At 54.2% G+C, this 15902-nt stretch overlaps 6 protein-coding genes across 6 annotated transcripts; 2 read left to right on the top strand and 4 right to left on the bottom strand.

Annotated features, from left to right (window-relative positions):
- Positions 1 to 33: 33 nt before the first annotated feature.
- On the bottom strand, positions 34 to 1629 carry BO95DRAFT_485044 (SIP1 domain-containing protein). Its single transcript, XM_025590381.1, has 2 exons — positions 1355 to 1629; positions 34 to 1281 (listed from the first exon to the last, which is right to left on the bottom strand). The coding sequence occupies exons 1-2, from the start codon at positions 1609 to 1611 to the stop codon at positions 99 to 101; spliced, it is 1440 nt and encodes a 479-aa protein (XP_025438610.1). The 5' UTR covers positions 1612 to 1629; the 3' UTR covers positions 34 to 98.
- Positions 1630 to 1781: 152 nt separating this feature from the next.
- Positions 1782 to 5455, bottom strand: dps1 (putative aspartyl-tRNA synthetase Dps1). The gene is made up of 4 exons (XM_025589913.1): positions 5216 to 5455; positions 4106 to 5164; positions 2635 to 3742; positions 1782 to 2584 (listed from the first exon to the last, which is right to left on the bottom strand). The coding sequence occupies exons 1-4, from the start codon at positions 5356 to 5358 to the stop codon at positions 1907 to 1909; spliced, it is 2988 nt and encodes a 995-aa protein (XP_025438609.1). The 5' UTR covers positions 5359 to 5455; the 3' UTR covers positions 1782 to 1906.
- Positions 5456 to 5678: 223 nt separating this feature from the next.
- Positions 5679 to 7030, top strand: BO95DRAFT_435249 (F-box domain protein; the record flags this gene model as incomplete). The annotated part of the gene is made up of 2 exons (XM_025585176.1): positions 5679 to 6070; positions 6145 to 7030. 2 exons carry the CDS (start codon positions 5679 to 5681, stop codon positions 7028 to 7030), a joined length of 1278 nt encoding a protein of 425 aa, XP_025438608.1.
- Positions 7031 to 7752: 722 nt separating this feature from the next.
- Positions 7753 to 11407, bottom strand: BO95DRAFT_446371 (coatomer subunit gamma). The gene is made up of 6 exons (XM_025587364.1): positions 11198 to 11407; positions 10779 to 11089; positions 9747 to 10713; positions 9347 to 9694; positions 8475 to 9290; positions 7753 to 8415 (listed from the first exon to the last, which is right to left on the bottom strand). The coding sequence occupies exons 1-6, from the start codon at positions 11271 to 11273 to the stop codon at positions 8183 to 8185; spliced, it is 2751 nt and encodes a 916-aa protein (XP_025438607.1). The 5' UTR covers positions 11274 to 11407; the 3' UTR covers positions 7753 to 8182.
- A 516-nt stretch (positions 11408 to 11923) lies between these two features.
- BO95DRAFT_446369 (phosducin family protein) lies at positions 11924 to 13284 on the top strand. The gene is made up of 4 exons (XM_025587363.1): positions 11924 to 11997; positions 12054 to 12236; positions 12299 to 12657; positions 12747 to 13284. The coding sequence occupies exons 1-4, from the start codon at positions 11960 to 11962 to the stop codon at positions 12899 to 12901; spliced, it is 735 nt and encodes a 244-aa protein (XP_025438606.1). The 5' UTR covers positions 11924 to 11959; the 3' UTR covers positions 12902 to 13284.
- A 388-nt stretch (positions 13285 to 13672) lies between these two features.
- On the bottom strand, positions 13673 to 15136 carry rsmA (putative bZIP transcription factor (Fcr3); the record flags this gene model as incomplete). Its single annotated transcript, XM_025589912.1, has 3 exons — positions 14625 to 15136; positions 14291 to 14559; positions 13673 to 14192 (listed from the first exon to the last, which is right to left on the bottom strand). Exons 1-3 carry the CDS (start codon positions 14751 to 14753, stop codon positions 13673 to 13675), a joined length of 918 nt encoding a protein of 305 aa, XP_025438605.1. The 5' UTR covers positions 14754 to 15136.
- Between the last annotated feature and the right edge of the window lie 766 nt (positions 15137 to 15902).

The following is a 15902-nucleotide window of genomic DNA, read 5'->3' as shown; positions in this document are numbered from 1 at the left end:
CGGTGAGCCGGAGTATAGTATATCGCATCGAAACAACCATAAATGAAATACCAATTTGCAACAGGGTATCTCTACAATAAATGCATCTTAGATCACCTTCACTCCGTCGCTGCCCTCCAGAACTCGCGCGCCTGCAACAAGTCCCGCTGGCCGTAGTACTCTCCAACCACCGTAATGACCATATCCAACATCGCGCGAATTTGCAGTGCCACCTCCGACGCAGCGCTGTTGCCGTCTGCATCGGCGTTCGGTACCTCAACATCAGCGGCGCCATCGGCTCCAAGACTCGCCTGTAACCGTGCCTTGGCAGCTTCTAATTCACCCAGGTCAGCTTGCGGCGCACTTGCGTCAGCGTCAGCATCCGCATCCGCATTGGCATCTACGTCTACATCTGCATCCCGCATCTCCAGATCACCCTCGACCCCATTGCCTGTACCAGAACCCTCTCCCTCTCCCTCTCCTTCCCCCTCCCCCTCTCCATCCTCCTCCTCCTCACCACCCCCCTTCCTCCCATCCCCCCCCTCCACCTCCCTCATCCTCCCCAAAACCCTAACCGCCCTCTTCCCCAAATCCCGAATCTCGCCCACCTCCTCCGTCCCCAACTGGCCCACCTCCCGACACCGCGCCAGCAAGCCCCACGCCCACGCCGCGATCCGCCGGACCTTGGCCTCGTCCCCGCTGCGCACATTCTCCGACATCACCCGAGCCATAATCCCCAGCACGCCGAGCACGCTCTCCATGTCCATGCACGCCAGCTGCACCGTCTGCGGGTCCACCGCCAGCAGCAACCGGCGCCACTCGCGGCGCGCATTCCGGGAGTGCCGCGGGAGCGAGATCGGGTGGTCGTGGTCCAGCGCGGCGATGGCGTCGGGCGGCGGGGTGCATTTCAGGATGGAGCGGAGGAGGAGGAAGCGGTGGTGCAGGAGGGTGTAATATGTTGATTGGGCGGGGAGGATTTCCAGGTCGGAGGGTTGTTGGTGGTGGGATGATGGTGGTGTGGTCATTGAAGGGCCGGTGGGGGGTTTGCTGTCGTTGGTGGTGGGGACAAAATAGACGCCGTCTTGGTAGATTCCCTCGCGGAGAGTGGGGGGAGAGGTGGTGATGGTGGTGGTGGTTGTTGTGGTAGCGGTTACGGCAGTAGTAGCAGCGGTAGCTTGAGGATGTGGCTGTTCTGTTGGGTTTATCATGTCTGTGCTGACATCAGGGTTCGTAGTCTCTGTTGCGATCGAGGTCGTGGCTGGTGGCGCATTGAAAAGGAAGGGGAGGGAATTGGCTTCGGATCTGGGAGGTTATATTATCATATGTCAGTCATACAGCTTCACATTACTAAACCAGACAGCAGGCATCGACCCACCGGACCATTCGCAGATATTCCAATCCATCTTCCGCCGGTCCGTAGAACAGCTCGTCATCGCCGGCGGTGTCGAGGCCGGGAAAGGCGCTTTTCTGTCCATAGACGGGATGGTTGCGAGGGCGCTCGTAAGGCGTTACCGTCCGCGGCGTCTCCTCTTCATCTTCCTCGTCGGCGTACGAGGCGCGAGATCGTTTCGCATAAGGCGAAGCACCAGATGCTGAAATAGACGGTTTGCGTTTGTCGGGCATGCTGGACATTGCTGTAGGAAGGCGGACTTGGGGAGTGATGGAGGAGGGAGAATTAAACGCGGCGCTGATGATAAGATTCCGCCGGAGAGGGAGCTTGGGCCACCCGCAGTTTTCCCTCGGCTCCGAGACTTACTTAGAGTTAACTTACATGCAACTACGATCATTCCACCTCGTTTGTCACCGCTTGTATATATATGCAACAAAATATTTACGACAAGTGCCAAATAATGAAAATCTCGTCACTCCATTACATTGTTTTATCCAGGGCATATCCTGGTCTAATGACGTCTCTCTCGGTCTTCGTCTAAGGGCGCAGACGCTGGGGGTCACGAGGGAACAACGAAGTCAACCGCACGTTAGGCAAGCCCAGGAAGAACATGACAATGCGGTTCAGACCCAGACCACCACCGGCGTGGGGAGGACATCCCTGGCGGAAAGCAGCGAGGTAGTCCTCGAAGCCCTCCGACTTGGGGTCAAGACCCTTGGCAACCATGGACTCCTCCAGCTCCTTGATGTCGTGGATACGCTGAGCACCAGACATAATCTCCTCACCACGCATGAAGAAATCGTACGAGTTGGAGAAGCGAGGGTCCTGCGGGCAGGCCTTGGTGTAGAAAGGACGGACGGCCATGGGGAACTTGTCCAGCACGTAGAAGTCGGTGTCGTACTTGTCACGGATGATCTGGCCCAGCTGCTTCTCCATCGCCGTGGTGAAGTCGTTCTCGAAGCGTTCCTGCTCGGAAACATCCACACCAGCCTCCTTCAGCAACGCAACACCGTCCATGTAGTTAAGTCGCAGGGCCTTGCCATCCTTGGGCAGCTTGAAGTCACCAGCCTTGGGGTAGGACTTCTGAATGATAGCGATCTGGTCCTTGTAGCGCTCCTTGATCTCAGTGAGGATGAAGACGAGGAGGTCCTCGGCAAACTCCAAGACCTCGTGGTAGTGAGCGCGGAAAGTCTTCTCGAAATCGAGACCGGTGAACTATTTACAATTAGTCTGATTCATATCTAACAAGAACGAACAAAAAGTACCTCGGTCAAGTGTCTGTGAGTGTTGCTGTCTTCAGCACGGAAAACGGGGGCAACCTCGAAGACGTTCTCCATGTCACCGGCAATACACATCTGCTTGTACAATTGGGGGCTCTGAGCGAGGTATGCGTTTCTCTTGAAGTACTTGACCTCGAAGACGTTGCTACCACCCTCAGTAGCAGCACCCACCAACTTGGGGGTGAAGATCCACCGCGAGCCGCTCTTGATCATGTACTCGGTGAACAGCTGGGCCACACCGCTGGAGATCCAGGTGATAGCCTGGCTGGTCTCGGTCTGGAGATCGAGGACACGGTTGTCAAGGCGAGTCTTCAGGGTGACAATGGGAGCGCCGTCCGCATCGACCTGGGGTCCTTCCTCCGTCGTCTCCGGGGGCGGTCTCTCGGCATCCTTAACCTGCATGGGAAGCATCTGGGCGGCCTCAGAGATGATGTAGACCTTGCGGATGTGCACTTCATGGTCGCTCAGGGTAGCGGAGGAAATCGAAACGGCAGGCTTCTTGACGACACCAGTCACCTGGACGATCGAGTTGACATTGAGACCGCCGGTGAACTTGATCATCTGTCTCGAGATGGGCTCCGCGGCCGCAATGACAGCCTGCAGCTTCTGACCCTGCTGTCTCAGCATCAGGAAGGCCAGCTTGGCGCTCTGCACACGGGCATTATCGACACGGGCCACCACCGTGATCTCCTTCTCGTAGTGCTCGTCGGTGATCTCGGAGAATCTCGTCGCGGGGAGGACATCTTCGGACTCGGGGAGCTTGCCGTACAGGCCCTTGGCGGTGTCGTTGGCTTCGGCGGCGGCAGCCTGAGCCTTCTCCTGGGCAGCGCGCGCGGCGGCCTTCTCGGCCTTCGCCTTCTCCTTTGCGGCCTTCTTGGCGGCGCTCTTGCTGGCGCTCTTGGTGGGCTCCGCGCCCTCCGCGGGGGCGTCCGCCGCGGCGGCGGGAGTCTCCTCGGGCTTGGGGCGGGTGGGCAATTCAGAGTCGGCCATGATCACGGGTGGGGGCGCGATGAGGATGGGGTGAGGAGGGGAGAAAAGAGGTGCAAAGCGATAGAACCAGATAAGAGCATCGAGCACGCAGAGCTCCAACTTTCTCTTTTGAGTCACCCCGCCCGACGGACCCCGCTGCCCTAAACCCTAGGAGGGGTGATCACCTGATGCACGGGGAGATAATGTAGAGCTTATGTAATGTGTATAGCATAACTTAGGTAAATCAAGTATACTTCCAGAAACCAGCCTGTTAATTAAGCTCCCCTTTTACCTTACTAGCCCCTGTTCAATATCGCTGTTTCATTCTTATCAAAAGAATTGAGCAGTTTATATAGTTATCTAAAACGTGTGTCGCTAATCACACCTGGTAGGTAGTATGGAAGTCTATAGATACAGAATATATGCTGTTCGCTAAGCATGTTCATGATAAACCCAAGCCAGCTCACTCTTTCTTCATGCCCGCCACTGGGAGCTCTTGATTCCCCACTCAACCGCTTTGCGAACGTTGTCGACGATGGTTGTAGGTGTCCATGTCGGTTCACCGCCACTGTAGACACCAGTTCGAACGAGGATGGAGTGCCACTTGCTACCATGTCCGCTGCGGTAGCTGTTGGCACCGCAAATATCCGACTCCGGGTTGTCACCAATCATGTATACGTTTTTCAAGGGTGGCTGGACATTGGCGCCAAACATCCTCTCCCGGTTGCGCAACAATTGACGCTCCGCAAACTCGTATGTTCCTTGATAAGGTTTGCCAATGACGGTCTTCTTGAGATTCACACCTTTTTCGGGACCTCCGGTCACTGCCGTCCAGATACCCTCCAAGGATTCGCGGAATCCACCCTGGCCAAGACGAGGCAGGTGGTAACTCGCAGCCCACCAGAGGTCAGGATTCGAGAAGTAAAGGTGCGGCTGGCCATCTTGTAGGTAGCCATGGTTCGGAAGATCAGTCCGGCCGTTCTTCTCCGAAAGCGTGCCGATGACACCCTGCGACGAGAGCAAGAGGTCGGTGATAATCTGCGCGTCCAGAGCCCAGTCGCGCGGGTCGTTGAAGACAAAAATCGCATCGATCTTCAGCCCCCTCGAGGGGTCACTGGGATCTTTCGGGTTTGGCAAGGGCTTGGAGATCTTTTCGTAGTAGTCCTTGAACGACCGAAAGGGCCAGATGGCTGGGTTTGCCATGTAGATGTCGCCAGGAGTCACCACATTCTTGAAGCCATACTGATGTGCCACTTGGCGACAGCGGTCGCCTTCTCCTCCCACGACCAACACGCACTTGTTCTCCAAGGGCCCTGGGCCCTCCGTCCCATGCACCAGCTCTGCGAAGGGCGAATGACTCTGGACGATCAGTTCTGCGTCCAGGGGAACATTCAGCTTCTCACTAATCTCAGCCACCCGCTCCGTTTCGTGCTTTCCACCGCCGTTTGTCAACAGAAGGAACGGGATGTTCTGCTCCTTCAACAAAGCCAATGACTCAGCTGCTCCGGGGATGGGCTTGGAGGATCGTAGAAGGACGCCATCAATACTGACATTGAGTTAGCTCATAAATCCCAGTCCCCAGCTCTCTATATCTTACTCGAATGCAAAGGCAAAGTCGGGAATGTTCGCTTGAGAGCTGACGGTCTGGATAGCCCGACGACCGGAGCCTGCAGTGATGCACGACCGGGTGGAAGCACGCTGGAGTAGCGCAAGGGACCGCCGGAGGGAGGTCGATTGCATGATGAATATGATTGTTATGCCTGATATATAGCAATTGACAGTAATCGAGGAGAAAAAACACGCTCAACGGTTGTGCACCTAATGAATCCGAACGAACAGGAGGAGCAGTGGAGGACAAGCGGAGAGCGAAGGCGGAGAGAATGCGGGAGATTCCCTTATCGCTCAGATGATATCATCAAATTTCTCTCCTCCGCAATTTCCGCTCTTCACCATTACTGCAAGCATAAACAAACATCGAATTTCCCCTACAGTTTGCATTTTCAGAGAATCGATACATATACATATAGAGTCTACTATGGAAAGACCTTCTCTCACCCATCATGACCCCCTCTACGTCGCATGAGATCTATCTCCCCACGGAGATAGTCGTGCAGATTATGTCCTATGTCTCCAACACTTCGGATAAAGCAGATCGTCGACAAGCAACTCTCTACGCATGCTGCCTCGTTTCGCGACAGTGGTACTCTGCCGCCATTCCGCATCTCTATGAAAAACCTATATTGCGCTTCGGTTCCTCGTTCACCCAATTCACAGCCACCATCAGCCCTCCGCTCCATGTTGCGCGCAAAAACAAGTTGAAGCTCGGCTCATATGTGCGCCGACTCGATCTGAGCGGCCTCGTCCATCACAGCTCTCCCAGTCTGACAGCCAGACTCCTGGGCAAAGTCAAGGAGAATCTGGTCGTCTTCTCTGCACCGCGTGTATCATTTGCGTACGCTATCCCGCATCCTAAAACCCCGTTTAATTATTTCACCAAACTAACTCATATTGCAACCAAACCAACAGAATCAACAGCCTCCCCGCCCTCTCCAAATGCACCAAACTGCAAAGCCTCGACCTCTCCCTCGTGGGCGACTACTTCCCCTTCCTCGAATTCAAACGCGCCCTCAGCCACCTGACCAGACTCACAACCCTCCGCCTCCCGCGAACCCACCACCTCACCCCTCCGCCGGCATCCACCCCTCCCTCCACAGCCACATCCGCAATCCCCTGGCCGCCGCGCCTCCAGAACCTCCAGCTCACCGGCGACTTCAGCGCCAACCCGGCGCTAGCGCGCTACTTCAGCTGGCCGCCGGCGCTGACGAGCCTCATCCTGAAGAACTGCAAGGACCTCGACAACTCGCCGCTGACGACGCTCTTCCTAACCGACCCGGCCCTGCCCACCACCCTCCGCCGCCTCAAGATCGACCCCTCCAACAGCCTCTCGCTCACCTTCGTCAACCGCCTCCCGCTCACCCTGCCCGACCTCGACTACCTCAGCGTCCCCGGCGACACGCTCGACTTCACCTTCTTCGAGAACCTGGACGAGCGCGTGCAGCTCCTCCGCGAACCCGTCGCCTGGCGCACGCTGGAGCTCGACCACCCGTGCTCCGAGGACACCGCCGCCAGTCTCATGTACTTCACGCCGGGGACGCTCGTGCACGCGCTGCAGCACGGGCTGGCCCATGTGCGGGCCGTGGGGATCTCCGAGGCGTGGGAGTTGAAGGGAGGGGAGGTCGAGGAGATCGATGCGGTGTTGCGCAGTCGGTTCTCCAAGAAATCCAAAAACCAGCAGCAGAGTGGTCAGGTTGGTGTAGGGGGGATTCCGTCGCCACCTACATCTGTCGATGAGGATGAAGCTGTTGATGATGACGACGATGACGACGATGATATCGGTGTCTACTACCTTTAAAAGACAAAAACCCACTCTCCGAACATAAAGTCCAAGAGCTTCCCCCGGTACAATCCTCTTCAACACATGATATGTTCATCTCTCTCAAAACTCCATGACCCTGCACATGAAGCTCGATACATGATATCTACAATATATACCCAAACCCCACACTACAAACCAAACACACTCAACACCACAAACAACCCTATTTTATACTACAAACCCAACACTACAAACCCAACACTACAAACCCAACACTACAAACCCAACACTACAAACCCAACACTACAAACCCAACACTACAAACCCAACCCACAAACCAAGAACAAACACCCCCCAAAGAAAAGACAAAGAACCACAATCAAGAAAAACACCACACTTCCATCGAAACCCCCTTCATCACCCGCCGTCCACATCTTCTGTCAGCATTCGCTTACCCTCTATTCGACCCTGGGCCCCGCATTACATACACGTCACACAAACCAAAAGATTCCAGTTACAGTTACCATCTGAGAGAGTTCATAGTATAGCTGCGTATAGTATGTATGTATACTCATTGCTTCCAGAGCCTTGACTCTTCCGGCTTGCGCTACTTGTGTCGAAACAGATTGAAAAGATATACCTCGATCCTAAAGATATAACACTCGCTCAATTGTTCTAACCATGCCCAAGTAAACTACAGAATGAACCTAAGGACCGTCACTTGGCTGATGCTTTGCATCAGTGTACAGTGATGGAAACCCAGCGACTACCACCCTCAGATAGAAAATGAGCATGCGAATTGCGAAGCTAAGCCAAACGAGGACATCAGGCATGAAAAGGTAGACTCATAGAAAAGAGTTTAAGATTGGTTGCTGTCCCAGAGAAAAAGAGGAATCAACAGCAAGAACTTGCCCAAGCGTCGGGATCGGTACGCCTACGCATCAAGAATTTGGATCGCATCTATAATCGACACCAGGGTTATAGAAGACGAAGAAAAGAAGAAAACATTCGGATTGATGGTGGAATATAAAGTAGAAAGGTTGGGGAGGAGAACAACAACGTGGAGAAAATATAGAAAAGAGAAGACCTCGAAATCTCATAATGCAGCACTCGTCGCCAATTAGATGCGCGCCTTTTCAAGAACATGCCTCCATTATAAAAAGAATTTACACAACTGGCCACAGGCATTCAAGCAACGGACGCAATCACAGCGGGGGCAACGCCCTCTTCCTCCGCCCGAACGGTGATCTTGGTCGTTACTCCAGTCTTGCTGGAGAAAGCCATCTTGATTAGTGCAGCCACCCGGCCTCCGGTCACGGTCTTGCCGAACAATTTCAGGGTATGCGTGCTGTTGCTGAGCGCTACATCGGTGCCCTCCAAAGGCTGCAGTGAAAGGGTGGAGATAAGCTGTTCCGTAGCATCTGTCCCACAATTAGCATCTGGATGGCTCTGAGTTGACTGTCGGAAAGTATGTGCTTACCTGCAATGCCCTTCATGTTGCTGAGCTGAAGAGTCTCGCTGACCTCCTCTCCGTTGGCACCCGTCTGCTCCCATACGTGGTCGAAGCTGCCGGCGAAAGTAGGAATAACATAGTCGCTGCCCGTAAGGTCCAAGTCTTCGACCTGGTATTCGTCCTCGTATCCAGATTCCTCCGCCTCGCCAGTAGTGGGATCGATTTCTTTGCTGGTGAACTTGAGTGTGTTGGTGAAGGAAGTAACAGGGACACTGTGCTCGCCAGCAAGCTTCTTGAATGTAACATAGACAATACCAGGCTCGTTGGTAGCAAGCTTGGCGGCAGGAACAATGAACTCCTCTTCCAGAATGTCTTCCTCTTCTGGAACTGTGACCACGGTCACGTCCTCGAGGACAGTATCGGGGAGAGTGTTCTTGATATCGTATTGCAGAACAATATGCTCCTTGAAAACGTGCTTGACAGCGGTGACGACATACTCAGTCTCGCTTTCCGTAAGTTCAACGGGAGCAGAGGACTTGAGCAACGTGCCATACTCCTTGAGTTCGAGAATCTGCATGAGTTGCTCGGCATATTTCTGAGTGACAGCCACGGTAGCAGCCTCGGCCACTCCGTTGGCCTTGCTCTTCGGGGGCCCGGTGGTGGGTGCCTTGAGTGTGGGTGTCGCGCTGGTGAGCTTCTTCGTCCGCTCTTCGGCCAATGCTTGCTCTTGTGTGACAATCGGAATCGTGGAGACGTCAAAGGCCGCAGCAAATGTTTGCTTGTCATTCGACGTCACGTACATCACGAGCTGATGCTCGAATGTCGACAGGGAGTACATCGATTCTGCAATCATCAGCGCACAATTCGAACCTGACCGCGATGTGCCAGGCAAGACTTACCATTGCTGATGAACTGGGAAGCCTTCTCGTCCTCTTCGCTCATCAAACGCAAGTTGAGAGCGGCGCGGTCACGCACTTCATCATCAACATCATCCAAACAGCGGGTGAGAAGAACGGAGACACTCGACTTGACCTCAGGATCCTTTTGACCAACGCCAAACTTGGCCAAAGCGGTCACGGCGGCAGCCCGGACAATAGCGTTCTCCAGAACGACGCGGTTGTAGATGTAGCGGATGTACTTGGTGGGGTGGGACGTCTTAGGACCTTCCACACCCAGCAGGTGCAGGATTCTGACGGACAGCTTAGTGAATTCACAGTCCTCGATGAACTCACACAGATGCGCAAGAGCTAGCAGACTGGTTAGCTTGAGTCACAACTGCAAACATAAAGGAAGGCTCACCGTCTTCCTTGCTTTCAGGGACGAACTTGATAAGGTCGAACATGCTCTCAACAACACTGCGCTTGAACTCATAACCACCCTCATCTCTCAAGATGCCGCTCAAGAAGGCCAGCATACCGGCCTGCTTGCTGGGGAACTTCAAGCAAAGGGTGCGGATAGCCTCAACAATGGTAATCTTGAACTCATCAGTGATATCAGCCATGAAACCGGAGATCTGCTTCATGAGACGGTCGACACTAGCCTCATTGCCCGTCTTCAGGAGAGTAGTGATGGCGAAGGTGGCGATGGAGCGGTTGGAGTTCGAGATCAGCGACTCGATATCGGGGTTACAAACGTTGACCACATGGGGCTTGAAGGAGGCGAAGTTGTGGAGAATGCGGATGGCCGCAAACTTAGTGATCGCGCGAGGCGAGGACAGGAACAGCTGCAGGACGTGAACCGCCTGGGAAGCTTCCGCGTCGGAGACATCGCGCATATCGCAAATAGCCTTGGCCGCTTCGAAGTTCACCATTTCGTGCTTGTGTCGGAGCCAGCCATCAAGCATTTGCATCATCGGTTTCCGCAAGCCAGGGTCCTCTTCCGCCAACTTAGCCGCCAATCGCACCAGAAGAACCAGCGCAGCAGGGCTCTTGACCACTCCGGCCGCACCATACTGCTGTACCATCTTGACGAGCGCCATCCGGTCGTGGGAGCGCATCTGGTACAGGAGTCCGATCGCGTGGTACTGAGTCATGAAGTTCGACTGCGAAATGGCGTGGGACTGGGAGCTGCCGCCGAAACCAAGGAAACCGGTCGACTGCTTGCCGCCAGATGCTGCCTCCTGAGTCTCGCTCTGCCATCTGCGAACGACATCACGCGCGATAGGGAGGAGATGGTAGGATGAAACCAGGGCTGCGGAGGAAACCGACGGGGTCTTGTCAACGATGGCGGTCTTGATCAATCGCTCGATACCTTGCACGGTGGTGGCCTTTATGGGTTCGACAACGGTCAGCTACTTCTTTTCGTGATTCAGAGTATAGGGTCTGCGCCTACGTCGATAATGCGGCACAAGGCACGGATGGCGTTCGCCCGGTAGAGAACATCACTGCCCACAGCCGTGTCCTTCATGATGATACTGGTCGACATGATCACATCCTCGGCGGTGTTTGCCAATTCCTTCAGGATCAAGTAGACCATTTGCCGGAGGGAGGGGTCCTTATTCTGGAACAGCTTCGAAATGCCGAAGAACAGGGTGGTGGCCTCGTTCGTGGGGAACTGCTCCCCAGTGAACAGCAGGACCGCGATCTTGGTCAGGAGAGTGCGGCATGTTCGAGGAGATATCGGGGAGGAATTGAACAAGCGGGCTAATCCAACGCAAGTGGTGCGAGACAGTCGTCAGTAACGAAGACCAACGTTGAATGCGACTGTTGCAGGAGTGTGTAACACAATGAGAGAGGACTGAAGAGGCTCACCATCTTGAAATACGGAGGTTCGGTCCAACTTGATCATGGTCTGGTCGGCGTCCTCATCTTTCTTAACGTAACTCATGATGGCTGATGGGCTGCAGGGATTGCCGCAGCAGCAATGAGATTATATTGCGGTCTTCAAAGTAGCAAAGGGGAAAGCCCCGTAGGAGGTGAGGGTGGTTGATAGTGGGGGGGGGGGGGGGGGGGGGGGGGGGGGGGATGTGGAAGGATGGATCAATCAATGGTGGCTTTGAATAAGGGCGGGTTTCGTATGACGGTTCGGACGTTGTGCAGGCGGTGGATTAAGCACTACGGCGCCCTCATTATCCTTCCAAGGAGGAAAGAAGAGACAGAAAAGAAGAAGTTGAAAGGAAGCAATCAGCAAGTGGAGCCCGTCCCGAGGGAGAAGTCGCAAAGCAACAGGGACAATTGAGAGGGCAGATGGTGGAGGAGGTGGAGGATGTTTTGGGCCAGACTGGAAGCAGCAGCAGTAGTAGTAGTACCCGTAAGTAACAGCCAGCCAGCAGCAGCCGCAGCAGCCAACAGCGGCAGCTCCTCCTCGTTCCTGCCCGGCGGCCAACACAATCTCCAGGTGGCCTTCCGCGTTTCTGTGGGTGGCTGAGCCACAGGGCGGTGTGGCTGCTGTCGGCCCCCCCCTTGGGTGCAAACACTCCAAACATGCGGCATTGAGACATGCCCCTCTAACATATGTCATTTGTTGAATCGTGTCAACCTGTTCTTCAGATACATTGGAACGCAATATTCACAATGCAGGTCGAAGTCAATCCCAATGAGGATACCGAATGGTCAGTAGCTCTCCGACTACCACCTCCTCATCCGCATGGCTCACCCACCCCCGCAGGAATGATATCCTCCGCAAGCATGGCATCATCCCGGAGAAGCCCAAGGACCCCGAACCGTTGATCCAAGAGGCGCTGATCGAAGCGGAGCGCAAGGCATATGAAAATAGACTCGAGGACAAGGATCTGGACGAGCTGGACGAGCTAGAGGACGAGGAAGACGAGGCATTTCTAGAACAATACCGGTACGGTGATCATGCGAGCAGTCCCCTAGTTGAGACCGCTAACGTATACCACGAAACAACAGTCAAAAGCGACTAGCCGAGCTATCTACGCTGCAGCAAACGAGCGTCCACAACCAAGTCTACCCGCTCCAGAAGGTCGACTACGCCCGCGAGGTCACGGAGGCCTCGAACAGCTGCTTTGTCTTGGTCCATCTCAGCTCCTCGACCGGCGGCAACGTCGAGTCACAACGGTTGACGGAACTCTGGCGGACCCTGGCGGCCAAGTACGGAGATATCAAGTTCTGCGAGATCCGGGCCAACATGTGCATCGAGGGCTATCCCGAGCGCAACACGCCCACGATCCTGGTCTATCGGAACACCGAAATCAAGAGACAACTGGTGACCTTGCAGGAACTCAAGGGTCCGCGCACGACTGTTGAAGGTAAGAGAGGAGGTTTTACTACTGTCCTGATTAAATTTTTTTTTCTTTCTTTCTATTCGCAGGCGCCCACTAACCGCGCGGGCGTACAGACATCGAGAGACTGCTCCTGGATCTAGGCGCTCTTAAGGAGAGTGACGTTCGCCTGAAGAAGCGATCGGACTCATCGGACGATGAACGTCCGGCTATGGATAAGAATAAGTCCATCCGGCCCATGGTCCAGGACGATGATGACGATTGGGATTAGACGCTGCGTCGCGATACGCTTTCGTCTCAAGCGAGATGGGCAGATTGTCGAAGTCGGCAACGATGCAGCCCACGAACAATTCGCACACTTGGCGGATGGATACATCCTTAGTTATCGAGGCGGCAGTCCTATTGATGAGATGGACCAATGTAGCAACCATATCGCACGTCCGGAGCTGGGCTCGGGAGAATGGAAAGCTTTCAGCTTTGAGCCTTGAGCTCTTGCCGTCCTCAGACTAAATTCAGCTTTCCTGCCATGGAAATGCCGACCTGGCTCTTTAATTTCAAACTTGGGCTTTGTCAAGAACAAGACGATGAGATGACTAAGAAGAAAGTTACCATAAATAGAGCCCTCAAATGCGGTCACTGACCATGATTTATAAGCAACATTGCAGACTGAAAAAGCTCATGGTAGGTGAACAGAATGAAGGCCCATGTTCCCATTGTAGTAAGAATGGCCTAAATTTCAACAAGTACGTATACTTCGCGAATCAAATGACCACGGCACCGTTGCGATATTCCGATGATCTCCTTTTCAACGCCAACGAAGGTCGAACAAATGAGGTCGCCCACGTCTTTTCAGAACACGAACGCTGTCGACCAGTGCTCGAGTAAGTGTGTTAGTGATGCGTTCAACAGGACGTCCCATCATATACCAAGCAGAACGCCAAACTTATCATGAACATCCAGAAATCAAACTCGCAAGTAGATGGGTGTATAAAGTAAAATGAGCGAGAGAGAAAAAGAAGTCTACGCTATAAAAACAGGGATATCATATCAACTCGTCCCTGCATGCGGCAGAGCTCTCCTCGATGGCCTTGCGTACCTCACTCTCGCGGAAGGCCGGACCCGTGCCATCACACTGAGCCGCGCCCTTGAGCCGTTGGTAGACGTCTGCAATGTTCAGCGACCCTCGCTTGAAAAGCTCATGTTCTTGGATATATTCCCAAGTGGCTCCGGCATCCAGGAGCCGCTCACCGGTGACCTGACAGGTGGTCACTCTGTGGCGCGGCGGAAGCTCGCCCGTGGAGTCGGAGCCCGGGTTGAAATCGGTGGGTGAATATTGCAGTGGTCCAGTCGTCGTCGGTTCCGAACCCATAGATTGCTGGTTAGGCGGCCGGAACGAGCCGGACGTCGCCTTGAGGATCTCATTTTCCGTAGTGAATCTGGCCAGCTCGCGCTTGAGTCGCTCGTTGTCCGCCATCAGGGTGTTAGATTCCTGCTCTAGATTGTTGACTTTCTCCTCAAGCTCGCGCACATGCCGTTCCTTGCGTTCGCGAAATGCGCGCTGACTATCAAACAGCAAACCATCAGTCAGCGGGCAAAGCTCCCTCGAAGTGGAAACACCCCGCAAGGCAACCAAGGCCCAACGAAATAGGGATTCACATACGCAGCTCTATTCTGTGCCTTCCGCTTAGACTGTGCTGGTGTCACGCTATCCTTCTCCTCGCTGCTACTTCGGCCCGGGTTGAAGTCGACAGGAAGATCATCGGCCTCCAGGGAAGCCCGGTCGAAGTGGGGGTTGGCGACATCGCTGCTGGACACCGATTGCTTGGTCAGGGATTCGGGTGGCGAATGCGGGGGAGGGACAAAAGAAGGAATGCCATGAGCATCCGTAAAGCGTAAATTCGGATCGAAGGGTTGATAATTATGTGATCCCTGATGAAGATAACTCGGTTAGGTCACAGCGTCTCAAAAGGCGTACGGGGGCAGAGGCTGCGAACAAGATGAGGAAAAGTGCCCTGGGCATCTTCAGCACGAGGCACCTGGTCCGGGGTGGGTAGCCCGTGTAGGTTGTATAGTGGATAAGGCTGCTGCTGCGAGTTGGGAGTAGAATAGAAGGAATACTCCATCTCTCCTGCAGTTGAATCCGTCGGGATTCTTGTCTTGTGATTGCTGATAAATGCTGATCAATAATTGAGGATCCGACGGGACAGGAAAGGCTGACGCCAAGAATAATCGAGAGGAGAGTCGGGATAAGAGATGGAACGGAGATGGTGGATGAATCGATGAAGAAAGAACGGGGTCTGGTCCACGGGACACCCACGGAGGGGCGCTTACCTATTCCAGTTGAGTATTACCTTACCTAAGACAGTCTAGACTGGATGGGGGGCAGGGCCATCAAATGCCACCAAACCAATTGAAGGAAAGGTTTGGTTGATGCAGTGGAAGGTTGGTTGGAACCTTGAAGCCTGGAGGAGACTTTGAGGGGCGGCTCAGAGGCCCGAGGGCCGATCACGCCCCCCCCCGGCTGCCATTGGTTTGATCGGGCCACCGCCATGACCACCTGGCACCGTCCACGGTCTTATACCTCCTTACCTATCTGGCACAATATCGCACCTTACGGTATGAGGAATCGGAAACCCGATAGATACGAAATTTCCACGCAAATACCAAGTGCTCAAGAATAACAATCTGTGGGATTCGAGGATTAGAGGCGAGGCTGGAGCTACCGAACGTGACCCGAGCATGCGAATGCCCGAACATTGCCAAGTCCGTCCGCAACGTGCAGCAGCCCTCCTCCAACTGTCCCTGGTGATATGTGATGTGATTGAGTGAGGTTTAGATAGAACGCAGAGCAACATGAAACATCATCAGTGAAACAACGTGAATCGACGCAGAAACCACCCCGGAAGCGACCCTAACCATTTTCCGTCGCCGAATACCCATATGCCGAGACATGCCACTCCCCTGGCTGCCCGAAGCTCTGTATGCTGACTCTAGTCCGCCGTCAAGTCTAAGACCCACACTGCATGACCGAAAAAAACATAGCACGAAAGCGGGAGGACCACCAAAGAAACAGCCATCTTCTTCACCTTGCACATACCCTTCCCCTGAACTTTCACGTCCCCACTGATGCGTCAATAACAACATTATGACAGTCTGAGAACACAAAGAGATAAAATCACGGAAGACAAAAAGCACGCAATCGATATAGAAGGGGCACTGTAAGGCAGAACAGTCCGAGAGGCCGGAAGAGATTGTCGGGCAACAGCGGCTAG

Source organism: Aspergillus brunneoviolaceus, assembly GCF_003184695.1.
Source record: "Aspergillus brunneoviolaceus CBS 621.78 unplaced genomic scaffold BO95scaffold_70, whole genome shotgun sequence".
Taxonomy (NCBI): domain Eukaryota; kingdom Fungi; phylum Ascomycota; class Eurotiomycetes; order Eurotiales; family Aspergillaceae; genus Aspergillus; species Aspergillus brunneoviolaceus.
The sequence above is the reverse complement of the archived record's forward strand: the minus strand, read 5'-3'. Positions and strand labels throughout refer to the sequence as shown.

What these genes read in the sequence shown, in the direction of transcription:
- BO95DRAFT_485044 (XM_025590381.1), bottom strand. Translation starts at nt 1,611, where the DNA reads ATGTCCAGCATGCCCGACAAACGCAAACCGTCTATTTCAGCATCTGGT. An exon ending in GAATATCTGCGAATGGTCCG is followed by an intron (nt 1,282 to 1,354) that starts GTGGGTCGATGC and finishes ATAACCTCCCAG; the next exon opens with ATCCGAAGCCAATTCCCTCC.
- dps1 (XM_025589913.1), bottom strand. Translation starts at nt 5,358, where the DNA reads ATGCAATCGACCTCCCTCCGGCGGTCCCTTGCGCTACTCCAGCGTGCT. An exon ending in TGGGGAATCAAGAGCTCCCA is followed by an intron (nt 3,743 to 4,105) that starts GTGGCGGGCATG and finishes GACTCAAAAGAG; the next exon opens with AAAGTTGGAGCTCTGCGTGC. An exon ending in CTCACAGACACTTGACCGAG is followed by an intron (nt 2,585 to 2,634) that starts GTACTTTTTGTT and finishes AATTGTAAATAG; the next exon opens with TTCACCGGTCTCGATTTCGA.
- BO95DRAFT_446369 (XM_025587363.1), top strand. Translation starts at nt 11,960, where the DNA reads ATGCAGGTCGAAGTCAATCCCAATGAGGATACCGAATG. An exon ending in CCCAATGAGGATACCGAATG is followed by an intron (nt 11,998 to 12,053) that starts GTCAGTAGCTCT and finishes CCACCCCCGCAG; the next exon opens with GAATGATATCCTCCGCAAGC. An exon ending in TCCGCGCACGACTGTTGAAG is followed by an intron (nt 12,658 to 12,746) that starts GTAAGAGAGGAG and finishes GCGGGCGTACAG; the next exon opens with ACATCGAGAGACTGCTCCTG.
- BO95DRAFT_446371 (XM_025587364.1), bottom strand. Translation starts at nt 11,273, where the DNA reads ATGAGTTACGTTAAGAAAGATGAGGACGCCGACCAGACCATGATCAAG. An exon ending in CCCTGAAAGCAAGGAAGACG is followed by an intron (nt 9,695 to 9,746) that starts GTGAGCCTTCCT and finishes CCAGTCTGCTAG; the next exon opens with CTCTTGCGCATCTGTGTGAG. An exon ending in CAACATGAAGGGCATTGCAG is followed by an intron (nt 8,416 to 8,474) that starts GTAAGCACATAC and finishes ATTGTGGGACAG; the next exon opens with ATGCTACGGAACAGCTTATC.